The 17,187-nt window shown below is 40.1% G+C and overlaps 3 protein-coding genes across 3 annotated transcripts; 2 read left to right on the forward strand and 1 right to left on the reverse strand.

The window, feature by feature from the left end:
* Window positions 1-4,945: 4,945 nt before the first annotated feature.
* On the forward strand, window positions 4,946-6,140 carry K441DRAFT_565223 (taurine catabolism dioxygenase; the record flags this gene model as incomplete). Its single annotated transcript, XM_067643690.1, has 3 exons — window positions 4,946-5,156; window positions 5,214-5,537; window positions 5,596-6,140. 3 exons carry the CDS (start codon window positions 4,946-4,948, stop codon window positions 6,138-6,140), a joined length of 1,080 nt encoding a protein of 359 aa, XP_067502978.1.
* Window positions 6,141-7,136: 996 nt separating this feature from the next.
* Window positions 7,137-7,905, reverse strand: K441DRAFT_138030 (uncharacterized protein). Its single transcript, XM_067640109.1, has 2 exons — window positions 7,699-7,905; window positions 7,137-7,633 (listed from the first exon to the last, which is right to left on the reverse strand). The coding sequence occupies exon 2, from the start codon at window positions 7,403-7,405 to the stop codon at window positions 7,184-7,186; it is 222 nt and encodes a 73-aa protein (XP_067502979.1). The 5' UTR covers window positions 7,406-7,633; window positions 7,699-7,905; the 3' UTR covers window positions 7,137-7,183.
* Window positions 7,906-14,981: 7,076 nt separating this feature from the next.
* On the forward strand, window positions 14,982-17,094 carry K441DRAFT_697066 (M6 metalloprotease; the record flags this gene model as incomplete). Its single annotated transcript, XM_067652945.1, has 6 exons — window positions 14,982-15,250; window positions 15,307-15,631; window positions 15,694-15,802; window positions 15,852-15,929; window positions 15,983-16,102; window positions 16,154-17,094. 6 exons carry the CDS (start codon window positions 14,982-14,984, stop codon window positions 17,092-17,094), a joined length of 1,842 nt encoding a protein of 613 aa, XP_067502980.1.
* Between the last annotated feature and the right edge of the window lie 93 nt (window positions 17,095-17,187).

Here is a 17,187-nt window from a genome sequence, read left to right on the forward strand (position 1 = left end):
CTCTGCCCTGTAGACGCCGCGGGCGTCGCCGTAACTCTACTACGGCTCATACGGGAGGTTGCCGCAGGTATAGAAAAGGTCAACCAGCGAGAGGGCGTTGGCCGTAGAGGAGGCTCCATTACTACACTAAAGCATGGAGTCGCGATAGAGGCCTAGTGGCAGAGGGGGTCGCTCAAATCGCCCACTAAAATTAATAAAGCATTGTGCGAAGTCAAATATAGAGCCTTATCTGGAGGCTTACCGAACAATCAACTCATTTACATATTCAACTGAGCCACGGTAGTAGCCGCGACTAATTACAAAATGGGCGACGCTAAAAGGCGCACAGATTAAAAAGATTATGATGTGGACCTCATTTGCAACCGAACGATCCCTTAGCCACATACTCCCCCATATTTATATCTATTTCATAAGTAGTTAAAACAAGAACTATCTACTAGAGATATTACGTTTCTTCCAGTTAACTTTAATAGATACTTATTCCCCTAAGCTCTAGTAAGCTATCCTAGTAAATAGTCTAGTAAATATCCGCGGCGAATAGAATAGTTACTACCTAATAGATCTTAACAACGAGCTACTTAATAGGGAGCTGAAGTAGCTTATGCACACTTATGGCAATTTAACATTTAACCTAGACTTACTCTTCCGCTGGAGTATTTATATAACTAATTATATAGGGCCACTACGTATAAAGTTTAAGATTACGTTCAGCGAACGGATGTCTACTTAATATACTATTAAATCTCCTACAGTGGATATTTAATTACTTACTAATGCGATTACCGAAGGTTCTATTATCCGCCGTTAGGCACGGTAAGTAAAGATAGAAGCGCCGCCTCTACTATAACTAGGTATTAAATGACTTAATTAATCTACCCTTAACAAGTTTAATTTACGGCTAGGCGGTAATCTTTCCGCCGTATTTAATAAGCTTAATCTCTATAACAATAATAATGAGCTAGATGGCTTTATATTTTCTACTAACTTTACTTAAACCTAGCTTTAACCTATATATAAGTTGCTTAATAAATAATACAAGATATTAGCTATAAGCTATTACTATAACCGTTTAATATCCGCTATAGTTAGTAGCACTAGTACATATTCCTAAGTAATTAATATTATTAATTAATTAATCTATTTAGTTCCTGGGCCGCGCTTACTAGGGGTATAAAGTATAAGGAGAAGGGGGGGCGTTATCCTAATAGATATCAGCTACTATAATTGCAATATCCGCTTAGCGGATATAAGGTAAACTTACCTAGTATTAGCTAACCCTACCTAATATTAACTAACCTTGCCTAATATTAGCCCGCTATATACTAATTAGCGTTACTGTTAATTTCCTATAGTACTCTTTATATACGTTTACCTCTATTTAATTACGCTAACCGCCTTTATAGTACTAATAAAAACATATCTAACTAGCGGGTTGCTAGCGGCATAGATATATTTAACGGCTAGTATAAGGGTAATAATAGAGTAGTAGGAGCTAGAGACCTAAGAGTTAGCGAAGGCATAGGTACATCCTCTTCCTAAGTTATTAGCAAGAGGTCTATGGCTAACTATTAACTAGCCTACAATATATTAGCGCCATAGTAAGGCGCTAATTACTACGGCGCTAATATTTTAAATCTCCTATCTAAAACCTGCGAAGCCCGTATAAGAGCCTATAATAAGCGCTTATCCGCAGTAGCGTACTACTTTAACGCTTAGGAAAACCGCTCTAATATCTATATAATTAACCCAGAAGAACCTAAGAGTTGCCCTATTTCTTTCTATTTCTGCTTTTATTCCTTATTTACTAAAAGCTTAATAAGGGACGGAAGCTCCTTACTAAGGATATTAGGATCCTACTTAGGCATTACTTGCCTTAATAATACCGTATCTAGAACTTACCCTATATTATAGAGGCGATAAAGCTGCTTATCTGGTATAATATAATTAACTATAGGCGTCTATAATATATTCTAATACCTAGCCTCCGCCTATTACGTAAACCACTTTTATATATTGCTTAATATAGGCTCCTAGTAGGTTTTTGTAATATCTGCACTATAGCTAGTATAGATATCGTACTCGCAATCTATAAATATTACTAGGTTATAGTTACTATAACAAAAGTCTTTACTAATAGTAGACTGTGGGTCTCTATAGTGTGTAAGTTATATTACTTATAAGTATACCTAATCCTTATTAACTAGCCGCTATAGGGTGAACGGCAGTTTATTATATAACTACGCATTAGTTAACCGCTTCTTTAGGCATAGGGTTAGTACAATAAGCTCTTTAGGTAGGCGTACTATAGAACTACTAGGGCTTAACCTATGCCTGCTTCTTATATCTACTAACTACTTAGTATTAACTAACGCTATAGATAAAGCATCGCCCGTAATATCCGTAGTTTCTGCGTTTTGTTACCCGCGGATATTATTACGCAGCGCGCTTACGTGAAGATCGCCTATATACTAAGGTTGTATATACTTAGAACTACCTAATTTATCACAAGGACCCCACCAGCGGCTCTTAACTATAAAGATTACTTTACCTAAGAGGCCTTTTCCTTAGCCTACCCGGCTAAACCGCTGTGCTAGTATATTATAGGATTTATGGTAAGGCATTCTATATTGGATTAAATGGTAAATATCCGGAATATTTATACTATATGCTACTGCATCTAATATAACAAAAATTTGAATTTAAGATATTGGGTGCGTGTATTCGGCGTATAAGCGGTCTTTATTAATATCCGTAAGCGCTATATAGTAGCTTTACACCACTTCTCTAGCAATAGCAGCATTATAGCCGCGATAGATTAACTAGCTGCGAATAGTATTACAACAGGCAGCTATCTACTCCTTAGAATTAAAGAAGATAATCGTCTTTAAAATTAGCTAAAGTTAATTAAACTATTAGCGGTATATTTACTATACGGATATTAAGCGGCTTCTTAATTACTCGCCTTTTCCTTAGTTATTATTACTAGTAGTATATAAATATACTAGAGTAGCAGCAATAGTAAAGTAAAGAGCTTAAAAGTCCTTCTTCTCTAGCGCGGTTATAACCCTTTATATAATTTTTAGCTCCGGCCAATTAATTAGGGTTTTAATAACTTATATATTAGGTTTAAACCTAGCTAGCTTATATATAGTCCAAAACGTAGATAGGTCTAGTATTACGGTATATATAAACTAAGGCTTATTAACTAAGACTAAATATACTTTAAAGAGTTGTATATACGCTATACGGAAGGTCTCTCTCTAATTAGTAAGCAGGTGTATTTTATTAACTACTATAAGGGCAATATAGGAACAAAATATCAGGTCTATTTAAACCTTATATAGCTTATTACTAACTAAAAGCTCTAGGGAGATAAGGATATATATATAGCTGCCCGTGCGGATATCCTTAATTAGCTTAGCGGATATTATTTTCTTCTATATATAAATAGGTTAAATATAAGGTAGCTTTATAATCTTTTTTACTTACTCTAACCTAATTACGTTAAGTAGAAGAATAATAATAATAACTGCATTAGGTATAAGACATAGTAGTGCTTACATTATTATACTCTTACCAAAAGACGTCTTTACCATAAGTATAAGATCTTGCCATTTAAATATTAGTACCCTTAGGGCCTTAAGCTGCTCTATATAACCGCGGTATAAATATATCTCCGTAATAGCTTTATTTAGCTTACTTATTTAAAGTTTATAAGAGCTGCTTATAAGCTAGAGTAGCTTCCTCCGTAGGCTATATAGCCGTAGAGACCGCTAGGAATCCATTTTAATATAATCCCTAGCCTATTGCGTACTGCTAGCTTATTAATCTACTTAACTGGCTTATAGTTTATAACCTCTTTACCTTATTTACTTTAATAGAGGTATTAGTAGATAACACTTAAAAGCAGCAGAGGGAGAATAGAGGGTTAAATAAAGGTAGGGAGGACTTAAACACGTTATAATAGATAGATCTTAATAGGTTTTAATTATTAGATTATAGATATAATAGATAGAGAGTGGGTAGTTAAGATTAACGCGTTATTAGTGCGGATATTGCTAATTATTTACTTTAGCAAACCGCGTTATGGCTATTTTAAAATTAATGTTAGGAACGGGAAAGTAGGGAGACTTCTTACGTAAACTATTTAATTCGCCGGAGCCTAGTATATAATTAATAGATTTTTTAAGCTGCCTAAACTTATCGTAAGAATAAGAAGTAAATATCCGTAATATTAGCTATGCAGATATTGCGACGTGCTTTACAAACGTCGGCCAAAGTGTCTTAGACCACACAGGGACAGATGGCCTAAACTGGTTTAGTGCCATCGGGCCGGATTTATCCGGCGTCCCATGTGGTCTGAGCATGCTGAGACAATCCCCACCTGACTAAAAGCCACCTGACTTTTAAACACAATAACAGCCAAGTTCTTAGAGTGCAGTAGTCTGAATGCACCTAAGTCGTATTCATCGTATACGGAAAAGATTTAGAGTTTGGAAGAATGAGGCCGAGATACCCTCCTGTCAGGCAGCACGGCGTCCCTTTTGCTCTCCAACTTCGCTGCTCGGCCGCCGAGCTGGAACAAAAGACATCCCCAAATAGGAGTGTATCTACATGCTGGTTACAAACGATCTGTACACGATCCTTCAGGATTAGCTCGGCCGAGCTGAGATCGGCCGATAGACTAAGAGTCTCAGCTCCTCACGAAGTCCCGAATATGCACTTCGTCACAATTTCATCGCGCCTGGCAGTCCGACACAAGGTGAACGATTCGGGCTACTCAAGGCTCTCTGCTTTGTAAAACCTCTATTTCGACTATAAAGCACTTGGAAGTTGATTGCAATGTATTCCTGTTCACTAATTTCCCCTAGCACGGTCGAGTTGTCTTCCATTTCGCAGAGCTACTTTTGAAAAATAAAACTACCTTTCCATTCATTTTTTAAACATGGTTTCCCAAGAGACTATCCATACCAATAGCACTAATAGAGCACCTTATGGCTCCAAGTATCCTCCTTTCAAGGATGCTGGCTCCCTCGATAGATTCACAACCGTCCAGGTTACCCCTTGCATCGGAACCGAGTTTAAAAATGTCGATCTAGCTGAGTGGCTTAGCGCACCCAACTCTGATGACATGATTAAAGATCTTGCGTTGCTTTGTAAGTTATCAAACTACTATTAATATGGACTGGGTTTAACGCTGATATAATTGATAGTGGCCCAACGAGGGGTGATATTCTTCAGAGGCCAGAACAACATCAACAATGAGCTGCAAAAGGAACTCTGCAAGCGCTTAAACGCGATTGGTGGAGCTCCTCAAGGTAATGGGTTCTACCGCCACTCTCTCTTGGCCATGCAAGGCGAAGATCCAGAGATGGGTAAGGTCGACCAAGACCGCCTCGAGAAGATGTACCGGCCGAAGGCAGACAACATGCCGCGCCAGAGCCACACCCTTGACTGGCACACTGATTCGTCCTTCGAGGCCAATTCGCCAGACTATACCATCTTGAAGATGGCTGAGCTTCCTGCCACTGGCGGAGGTAGGTCCAACACTTCTCTTTTAACAGTTTTACAGAGAGTTAACATCACCTACCACAGATACCCTCTGGGCCTCCGGCTACGAACTCTACGACCGCCTCACAGAACCTTACAAGCGCTTCTTCGAGTCCCTTACCGCCACTTACAAGTCCGTCGCGCTCTCCGGCTACGCGGCGAAGAACCCAGAGGCCATGGACTCCGGTCCACGCGGCGCTCCTAACAACGTCGGCCTTGACTTTGAGAACCACCACCCAGTTGTACGCACACACCCGTTAACGGGCTGGAAGAGCATCTTCTCCTGCGGGACGAACTGTCTATCTATCGACGGGGTAACTGATGCTGAGAGCGCTAAACTCATGAGAAAGCTTATGCGTCTACTTGTTGATAATCATGACCTTCAGCTGCGCTTCCAGTGGCATGATGTGAATGACTTGGCCATTTGGGATAATCGCTGCACGTTCCATGCAGCGACGCAGGATCATTTTGGAAAAGGGACGAGGATTGGTTGGCGCTGCATGACGATGGGTGAGATTCCTTTCTATGATCCGGAGAGCAAGAGCAGGATGGAAGCTACGGGGGGTTGGCCTTATAAGATAGAAGCGTAAGGATAAAGCGATTCAGGGGTACAAGGATGTGGATTGGTTTAGAGAGAATCTCCAGACATATTAAAGAAATAGAGTAGTATAAAATCTAAGTTTTCAAAAGATACAAACGGAAACTCGTAGATTTGTAGAAATTAAATTGACTACGGTGCATTTTTAACACAGTTTGCTGCGGTAGCCGTTCCAATTCAGGGCGTGTGCGGCGCCGAAAGGCTCGGCGCGGTTTTCGAACGCGGGGATGAATTTCATCCAGGGTCGGTTCAGGCCCCATGGGGCCACGTGGTCGGCTGTCGGGAGGAGGTTGCGGCCGGCGAGGACGCCGCTGCCCATCCAAAGGGGTTGTTGAAGTCGGCGTCCTTTCCGCGAAGATTTTGCCGATGGTGCACCATGAGATGGTTGTTTCGTTGGTGATGGTGTGTCTCTCGAGTTTGTCGGCTTCATCCTTGAGGCCGTCTGGGAGCTTGTATTCTGGAGTGACAGCTTCTTTTTCTTGGGTTCCTTTTCGAAGGAAAGACCGGATGGGCGGCGTCCATCCCAACTGGAGCCGGAACCAGTAGCATCGTGCGCATCAAGAGCATTGACGGCTTGGATGACGTGGTCCCGAGAAATACGCTCGCCGCCTTCGCTGGCGCAGGGCTCAGTGGTGGCGGGCTTAGGCGTGGGCTCTTGTTTCTTGCTGTTGGATATGGTGTTAGATTAGAGACGAAAATTTATCTTGTGGGCAGGAAACGGAATGGAATCGGTGATCCGAAGATAGAAGATGGTCTCAAAAACCGGAGGATGGCTGAGATTAAATAACTTCAGCTCAGGCAGACGGTATAACCAAGCCACCACGCCTCGGTGCAGACGAGGCATTTACGGATAAATGCGAGACAGTCATAATGGCAACGTTCAGTTCGCCAGGCAGCCAATAAAGAGGAGCAAACCTTTCCATTGATTGAAAGGGATTTTCTTCGGACACGAAGGTGTCGAGGTGCATTCCTCTGACCACTTCTGTCTGGCCAGTCGCTGGCTGCGAACCTTCCAAAGCTTCCATATGCCCAACTTCATCTATACGGTTGCCAAAGGGAAAGAGGTGAACGCACGGAAGTGCACGGACGGAAACTCAAGCTGTCCTTGACGTTGTACGCTTGCGAATCGTCTTTATTGTGGTAGTCGCGGTCGACGTTGTCGAAGATCAAGGGCCGGTGACGATTCGATGGTAGGAACAGCCACCAGAGACACTCCTGCACCTCCACATCGATATCAATTATGGGATGCTTGAGCATCTGCACAACATCTGCCGTCAGATCTGCTTTGGTTTCCCCTAACCGCCAACTGCGTCTTGCCTATGCCACCAAGGCCATAGACAACAAACAGTTTTCGTCGGCTTGTTGCGGGCATCTTGCAGAGAAAGAACTGTTCAAGTTATCACATCTCGGTGTCGCGTGGGACGAATTGACTCACTACAGGCACGCCTCGTAAACTAAAGTCGACCTTGTATTTCCCGTGATCTGCTTGCACGCAAGTTAGGCTCTCTAACATTCCTAGCAGAAAAGCTACTACGAAGGTGCATAACTACATCGAGCTCGAGCAAGCACTAGCCCATGAGCTGCCCCGATCATCCTCTTGATCACATCCCTCACCATCTCAAAGTCCTCCTCCGTGGGTTTCCCGAACCTGTTCATGTTAAAGTGGGTCTGTGGGAGCGAGAACTTGCTCGTCGAGTCGGATAGGTCAAGGTAGCTAGAGCTCTCACTCACCACGAATCGCTGCGACAATAGTCAGCCTTTGTAAGATGTTAAAATAGGTATAGTTTAATGATTATTTTTATTAAGCATACATTTCTAAGAGGGTGGGGAAGTGACAATTATATAGAAGAGTGTCAGAGATTCCACCCAATAAGAAGCAATACACGCTAACTAGAACCCACTTTAACAGCCCCCCTTAAGCTAAATATAGGTAACAATATAAAGGTTATAAGAAACGTTAATATCTCTCTAAACCTAAAGCATCTTTAAATGCATAGAATGCATCTTTTGGCAGCGCCTTAGTAAAACTATTAGCTATTTGTTAACTTGTTTATATATATTCCAGCTTAATATCTCCGTCTATAACCTTCTCCCGAATAAAGTAATGTTAGAGAGTAATATACTTAGTTTAAGTATAAAACTTAGGGTCTTTTATAAGAGTAATAGCACCTTAATTATTGGCGTAAATAATTGTTGCGTAAGGGGATTTATTAGTTAGAGATAGTTTTTAAAGAAGTTGTTGTAACCAAATAGCTTTTTTTACTGCAACTGTCTGTGCCATATACTCTACTTCACAGGTTAAGAGTGTTACTATAGGTTAGCGCTTTAAGGACCAGCTAATTATACCGCTTTTAATATTAAACATAAATTCTAATGTTAATCTTTAAGTTTCTAAGTTATCTATCTAGCTAGAGTCTGTAAACCCCCAAAGCGCTTATATCTCTCCTTAGAGGATAAGTTAGAGATTAAGTGTGCCGCGTAAGTAGGAAAGTATTTAAAGAATAGCTTATATATAAGACTTATTAGGATTAAAAGCAAAGCGACTAATAAAGGAGACGGCAAAGGCGATATTAGGTTAAGTACCGAGCATAGCATATATTAGGGTGCTAACTAGCGATTAGTATTAAGTTTTAAACATAGAGTTAGCCTAATAATCTGCCGCCGCTAGTTAAAGATAAGAGGTTCCTATTGGCGTAAGGTAAGGGAAATAGTTCTAAAGACTAGCGCTACAAATAGCCTCTTTAAGGTAAGAGAATTAGCTAAGCCGTAGTTTACGGAGTTATTAATCTTAAGTTACTTTTATACTAAGGTAATAAGCAATAGGGCCTAGATTAGTTATACTAAAGCGTCTGCTAAGTTAAGCTTTAATAATCTTAATATTAATAATATCTGGTCTAATAAGTAGGAGGTTATTAATATAGACTATAATATATATAGAACCTTTAGCGAAGACTAAAGAGTTAAAGTTAAGGGGTTTAAAACTAGCATCTATAAGGAACTCTAAGAGCGTTTAATGCTAAACTTAAGGCGACTGTTTAAGACCGTAAAGTACTTTATTTAGATAATAAACCCGTCTAGTTCCATTATTAAAACCTTTAGGTTAATTAATATAGATCTCCTCCTTAACGCTTCTATAAAGGAAAGCGGTTTTAACGTCTATTTATTTAATTTTAAGGTCTTATATAGCTGCGATGGCAAAGAGCGCTTTATAGCTTATAGGTTTTATAATAGACGCAAAGGTCTTATTAAAGTTAACCCTAGCTTATTGTTTATAACCCTTTACCACCCACCTTACCTTATATTATATGATCCTTCCTTTACTATCCCGCTTGTGCTTAAAAACCTATTAGGCGTTAAGAACTTTATAATTAAGAGGTTGGTTAATAAGTATCTAGGTATTATTTACTTTATAAGAGCTAATTTCATCTTTACTAGNNGAGTACTATTTATTATTATTAACGTTAAGGGTAGATTATTTCTATAACCTTAGCTTATAAGGTTTAGCTATAGGGGAGTTACTAAGCATAGCGTAGAGGTGTTTAAAGGAAGGGGTTAAGAAGTGGGTAAGCGCTAAGAATGCTGCAATAGGCGGGTTTTCTCTAATGTCGACAAAATTGCGATACTTAAGAGGTAGTTAAGGCCTATTAGTAGCTGCTAGACGTTTTAACTTTTATAGGGGTGTCTTATTAGTGGTAAGGCGCTTTAATTTTTAAGCTTTCTTAAGAAGCTATTTCTCTTCTTAATGCTGTTTACGTTAGGTAGTGTAATTAAATAGAGCTTCTTCTCCCTTAAACCAAGCGTTAATATCTAGAGTATTAGAGTTATATTTAACATATTATTTTTAAATTTAACGCTTATTATTACTGGGAACTATTAAAATAGTCTCTTAGAAGTGGACAGCTAAGGTATATATAAGCCGTCCTATCTCTTTATCTTAAATTTAAATAATATATTTACCCTTAAAGCCGACAAGGTTCCCTAATTTTACCTTCTTATCTATATAAGAGCTGAACTTCTTCTAACTACTGGCCCTGTACTAGATATTATACCTAAAGGTATAAATCTAGGAGTAATTAAAGACTTCGCCTTACTCTATTTTATAGGGGGTCTATATTTCCGATAATTTAATAGGGAGGATATTTTATATAAAGTTAGCGTGCTTAACTGCTTCTGGCCAGAAGTTCTTAGGAAGTAAGTAATTATTTATAAAGGTAAAGGCTCGGTTATATATTATGCGATTAAGTCGTTCTAAGGCTCTATTTTATTATTAACTCTCTAGGGTTAAGTATAAAAACTAAATTCCCTTATTTATAAGTTCTAGCTGAAAAGTATATCTAAGATATTCTCCTCCGCCATTACTATATAGCCGTAAGATAAGATTTTCTTGTTATTTAATCTTTACTTAATATTGTTAAAAATAGAACGGGACTTTAGCCTTATACTTTATTAGGTAGACTTTACTTATTTTATTAACTTTATCTTAGAAAGTAACAAAATATCTTAATCTATTATAGCTAGCTACTTTTATAGGTCCTTTAATATTAGAGAATATGACTTCGTGAGGCTTAGTATTGTAGTTAATAAGAGAATCCTAATATATGACATCGTGCATTCTGCCACGTAGGTAGGCTTTATAGGTGCAGTTGTAAAGGTCTAGTAAGTAAGTGAGGTCTATCCCTTTTAACATTCTTTAGAGCTTTTATAAGTTCTAAGGGCTAATATAACCAAGCCTTTTGTACTATAACCTCTTGGCTAGGTTTTATAAGCTGCTATATAATATATAGCTGGTTTAATAGCCAACTATAAAGGCTATAAGCCCTTCTTAATAGTCGGCCCAAGTGTAGAGAAAGAAGAGGCTGGACTTATAAAACGCGTAAGCTATAAGCTCTAAATTATAGAGAAAATTATATCTAAGGTTAGATAGATAAAGATAAACTTAATTATTAATAAGCTGTGAACTAGATACTAGGTTAGCTTGTAAATTAGAGATATAAAGAATATTAGTAAGAATAAGCTCTCTCTTAACTCCTAGAACTATAAGTCTTAGGCATATATCTCCCTTTCCTATTAACTAGAGACATATTTCTCTAATTCCGGAGATAATAATCTTCTTATTAGCTTAAAGATCTTAATAGGTGATAAATAGCTCTCTTAACTAAAATATATACTAAGTATACCTAGTATTAATAATAATTGTAGAGGAAAGGTTAATATTTAGTTTGGCTATAAAATAAAGTTGTTTAGTAAGCTTAGAGGTGTAAAAGTAAGGAGGAATGCAAATAATATAGGGAACCCGCTACCAATAGGCAATAAGGTATAGTCGGCGAAGTAGGTTATATATAAAGTAGCGTAAGTTCTTCTATAGGTTGTATATATAGGCTAATAGTTTCTATACTAATAGTAAAGGTTAAAGGGTAATCTATATAAGTAGTAAAAGACTATAAAAGAAGAATAGCATGCCAGCTGTAAAGAGTCTAAAGGGAACAAATAAAAGATAATATAAGAGTAGATGGATCTGTAGTAAAGAATGTTTAATATAATCGGAAATACGGGAGTTTCGGCTATAATTATTAAGGTGTAATTATAGCCTAATTAGCTTGCTATAGAGTTAAAGCTTTTATAGCCACCTTATTTGTTACTAGACTATAGTTAATTAAATAGCTATTCCTATATATTACCTTAACTTAGTAAAAGGCTTGCTATTTATTGTTGTTGCTAATAGTGCTATAGGTAATAATGCAGATCCTAATAAGGAGTTGCTTTAATGGGCTTTTTATTGTTTTTTAAAGTTCCTTCTATAAGCAGAGCGCGTATCTATCTTTGTGGCTTTCTTAGGGTTTTCCTTTTGCTAGATTTCCTTTAAGTAGGGTTAAAGGATCTAGTATCTGTCTTTTTAGTAGCTAGTGTGTTTATATAGCCTATAATACGGTCTATTATATTATTATTAGCCTTGCTAATTATAGTGCTACTAGTAGTAAAAGGCTTAATTTGTGTGTGCTTAAAAAGCTACTAGTTAACTTTGGAGTATAAGTTGCTCTTATATATAGGCAAGGCCCTGAACTTTTAAGAGAGTGAGGGTCTTGTTAGTAAGGGAGTATATAAGGTAAAATAATTCTTACTAGCCGTTAAAAGTAGAACCGAGACTATTAATAAACTTAGAGAGTAGGTCTATTTAGTCTATAGTATAGTTTTAGGTCTTAAGGTCTAAGTATATCTCCTTAAATTTAATAACGTATTCTTTAACGTTCTTGCAGTTTATAAGAGTAAGGTTTCGCTATTTAGCGCATATTTTAGCGTGTATTGCGTCTTCTTTTGGCTTAAATTCTGTATATAAGATTTCTATTACATCCTTAATTTCAATATAGTCTTTAATAAGGTTCTATCCGCGAGTGCTATAGGTTATAGAGATATAGTTTACTCCCTTAAGTTGCTTTCTCTTTTAAGCTTTAAGATCCGCCTAATAAGTTTTAATAAGTTTATTATAAGCGTCTTTCTTAACCTAAGGTTAGTTTATGGCTGGTCTGGCTTTTAGGTTAACTAGAGCGTCCAAATTAAAGTTATTCTTAATTAGCTACTGCCTAGTACCTTTCTTCTACTTCTTATAGTCTATAGGGCTTTTAAGTGTCTAAATATTAGAGAGATTAATATTAGACTTAGAGTATTTAATCGCTATAATAACTTGTAAGAGAGAAGCAAGTGTTTTAGTAAAAAGGTGGGAAATAATATTCTTTAGCTTATATACTATTACCTTTTTAATATTTAGTATAGTGCTAAAAATTTAATAACTAATGACGATAATAATAATAATAATAATGGCACTAGGAATAGTAATAGTAATAAGCAACTAAGATATTAATAGAAAACCTAATTTAAGGTTAATAGATAGTAATAGGTAACTAAGATATAGTAAGAAAAGCTAATCTTAATTAATAAGATATCTAAAATTTCTAGAGTGCGTATATCTAAGTTAGAGTGCGTATATCCAAATATCTAAAATATCTAGAGTGCATATATCTAAGGTGTTTAGAGTATATATATCCGAAATATCTAGAGTATAAAGTGTCTAGAGTGCGTATATCTAAAATATCTAAAGTGCGTATATCTAAAGTATCTAGAGTATAAAGTATCTAGAGTGCGCATATCTAAAAAGTCTAGAGTGTGTATATCCGAAGTGTCTAGAGTATAAAGTGTCTAAAGTACGTATATCTAAAATGTCTAGAGTGCGTATATCTAAGGTATATCTTAAGACATAGTATATAGGTTACTGCGCGATAGAAGCGTCTTTGGGCTCATAACCTATTAAAATAGGTATAGTTTAATAATTATTTTTATTAAGCATATATTTCTAAGAGGGTGGGGAAGTGACAATTATATAGAAGAGTGTCAGAGGTTCCACCCGACAAGAAGCAATACACGCTAACTGGAACCCACTTCAACATAAGACATATGGTCCTATTCCGAACCTACCGTTCGATCCTCCCTCCCCACAATTTTTCCCACATTACTTGACTTGAGCTCGCAGAAGCATGCAACCTGCGCCTTGTTCGCCTGCATGATGCCTCCCCTCTTCGTCAGCGAAAAAACAGGCCGATTTAGGGCACGGCCCAGAACGCCATACTCGTGAAAATCAAAACAAACAACACTATTATAATTCCACCAATTCTTAAGTAATTTAACTTATTTTTAAACCAAAAGGGTAGAAGGGCAGATAATATAGTATTAAGGTTGTTGAGCGTTAAATTGTATGTAGAAATTAATGTATTGTGTTGTGTTTTAGTGTTGGTGGCACGTACCCTAAATCGGCCTGTTTTTTCGCTGACGAAGAGCTCCCTTCCCGTCCTTCGGCCTGACCTGCATGCTGGGCGTCCCGTCTGGTGATGTGCTGATATTCTGTAGAGATTCTGGAATACGAGATTGGTTCGATCGTGCACCAGGACGCCGTTCCTCTGCCATTCAGCATTGATGTTATGCTGCAAGGACCGAAGCAGTACGGTTTGTCCGACGTTAACGCTTCGGCGGCGGCCCTAAATAGGGTCGGGCTGGCTGAAAGAACGATGCTCGTGGCCGTGGACCGCTCTGCTGTTCTTTCCTTCGACTAGCTGGTCATAAATTTGGTAAAGACCGAGAATATTGAACCAACGGCCATGGAGCAGATGAACGTAGACCATACAATATGTTGTAGGCAAAAGGGCGGTGGGGTAGTTCGTGGCGGGTTCTTCCTCCCAGAATCCCGCTTGGAACGCGACACGAACTTCCATACCACCTTTAGGGACGCGTTCATGTGCGCTGGATAAAGGCTGACATCCCCCAAAAACGCCGTGCTGAAGCAACATGCGTAACCTAGGCCTTGCCGATCAGCCGACTCGAGGCATATCCATACAACACAAGCATGAGAGCTGAAGCTGAAGCCCGCATACACTGTATCACGCATCCCACCCTCCCAAGAACTTGCCAAGAACAGCAAATCCAGGGAGGGGTTCCGTTGCATATGGCTTCGCCTTTGGCACCTGACTTCCTTCAGAAGGACCATACTCCACAATGATAGCGCCAAAGCCTATCCTAAGAAAAGCCTTCATTGGCTCTGTGACACTCCCGTCTTCAGCTTCTGCGGACCTCAGCTCACTCTTAACGACCACCGCATTTGACCAGCTAGCCTAGTCACCGCCACGCTACTAATAGTTCCTGTAATGGGGTTCCTAGTAGTGTATATATTTCTTCGTCCTTCCCTCTCCCTCCAGTTCTTATTTCCTCATAGCTTTAACAAACATTTCTCGGAAAGCAATTCCAAATACCACAGCTTCATACAAAATTTCTCTCTCAAACATATATCATCATGGCCCCTCGCCACTCTGATACACCATGCTTCGTCTCACCCCACCCAGACGTGCTTGCACAATATCAGAATGAAGTTTTGAAGGTCCAAGGAAAGGCGGATGAGGGGTCGGTTAAGGCGAATCTTCGTGCCCTCACTTTCAGTGATCGAGGAATACCAGGTCTGAACGATGGCACCATCTTTCCCAAATCACATTATGATAAGCCTGTGCCGATCATGGCGATGAGCCAGGCTGCATTGGAAAGAACTCCTTTGAGCGGCGCTATCAAGTATGTATATGACAGTGCATACCAGTCCTTCAATCAGTGCCTAACGGCTTGCATAGAATTGCCATTGTCCTTGTCGACTTTCAGGATAAGAAGATGGGAGCGGGTGCCAAGCAACGCTTCCAGGACCTCTTCTTCTCCAAGGGCAAGATTCGCACTGGCTCCGTCACTGAATATTACCAAGAGGTGTCCCACAACAAGATTTCGCTGACCGGCGAAGTTGTTGGACCATTCACTTTGAGTGAGAATATGGCGTACTATGCCAACGGCCAAACTGGCCAAAGCTCGACGGAACCAAACTCTAGGACAATGGCCAACGAAGCTCTGACCGCTGCTGATGGATCCATTAACTTCAAGCCGTACGATAATGACGAAAATGGTTATGTGAGTAATCTAATCTTAGGGGCTCACGTAATCAGCCAGATTTGACCCTAACCCTCGTCTAGGTTGATGCCTTCGTTGTTGTTCACGCTGGCACTGGCGCCGAAATGACTGGGAATCCGAACGACATCTGGAGCGTGAAATGGGTTCTTCCGCAAGAGCGGCGTGTTGATGGTTCGTTCCCCCTTGCCTTATCACTTGAAGATGCCAATCGATCGTGTAGATGTGAACGTGTACGGTTTCTTGACCATTCCGGAAGACGCCAAGATTGGCGTTAGTGCTCATGAAATTGGCCATTTAGGTAAGATTACTTTCAAAACACGTCGGCAGAACTTATTAGCTAAAAGAAATCAGTCTTTGGATGGCCTGATTTATATGACACCGACGGCAGCTCTGCTGGTATTGGCAACTGGTGCTTGATGTCTGGTGGCAGCTGGGGCGGCGGAGGTGACAGGCCCGTCCATCCATCAGCTTGTGTGTTCTGTCAGAGATTCCACTTTCCTGTCTATTACTAAACTTTTGAAGGGTGCAAGGCAAACCAAGGCTGGATTGACGTCGTCGCCGAGAAGGAAAACCACCAAATCACTCTCCAGGATGTTAAAGCTGGCTATAAAACCCATCGACTCTGGACAAACGGCGACTCTAGTCAAGAGTATTATCTCATCGAGAACAGGGGGCTAACGGGCTTCGATGGCGATCTTCGGGGAAGCGGTCTCCTAATCTGGCACGTCGACGATGCCGTATTCACGAATACTGATGAAAACCACCCCAAAATCAAGCTCATGCAAGCTGATGGCCTCGACCAACTCAAGACCAAGCTCTCTGGGGGTGATGCAGGTGATCCTTTCCCCGGAATTGCGAGCAATGGTACCTTTAATGCGACATCCAACCCCAACAGCAAAGCGTATTCCGGTGAGGATACGTACGTATCCGTGACCGGGATCCCTCAACCCTCTGCGTCTATGACGTTCAACATAACCGTCAAGCCTATCACTCAGCCTCCAACCGGGGGCTTCGATGGCGAGACCTGGTACAGACTCAAGAACACCCTTGTTGGCTACGCTCTCGACGTCGTCAACGACGGTGCCGGCAACAAAGAAGGCCTCATCCAGATGGCTCGCGAAGGCAATTTCTCTGGCCAGCACTGGCAGATCAAGCCGTACGGCGATGGCACCTACGCCCTTCGCACCCTTTACCTTGGCCCGCGGCGTCAACTCGATGTCTATAGTAACGACAAGACGAAGCCGCATCTCGCAAATGCCGGCAACTTCTCCGGACAATACTGGACTATCAAGCCTTGGGGCGATGGGACCTGGCACTTCGAGAACGCATACTCCGGTCCGTATCTGTATCTGGATACGATGGAGGGTGGAACGAGGGTTGCGCTAAACCAGGCAAATGTGGGTCGACCAACCGAGAGGTGGACCATTACGCCTATTCGTCGCATCACCGAAGGCGGATTTTAAGACATGGATACACGGGGTTTCTCCTTGAGATTGGACTTTCAGTGTAGATATGGCAGTGATCAATTCGACACTTGGTATGCCGCGATTCGTTCA

Source organism: Cenococcum geophilum, assembly GCF_001692895.1.
Source record: "Cenococcum geophilum 1.58 unplaced genomic scaffold K441scaffold_26, whole genome shotgun sequence".
Taxonomy (NCBI): domain Eukaryota; kingdom Fungi; phylum Ascomycota; class Dothideomycetes; order Gloniales; family Gloniaceae; genus Cenococcum; species Cenococcum geophilum.

What these genes read in the sequence shown, in the direction of transcription:
- K441DRAFT_138030 (XM_067640109.1), bottom strand. Translation starts at nt 7,405, where the DNA reads ATGCTCAAGCATCCCATAATTGATATCGATGTGGAGGTGCAGGAGTGT.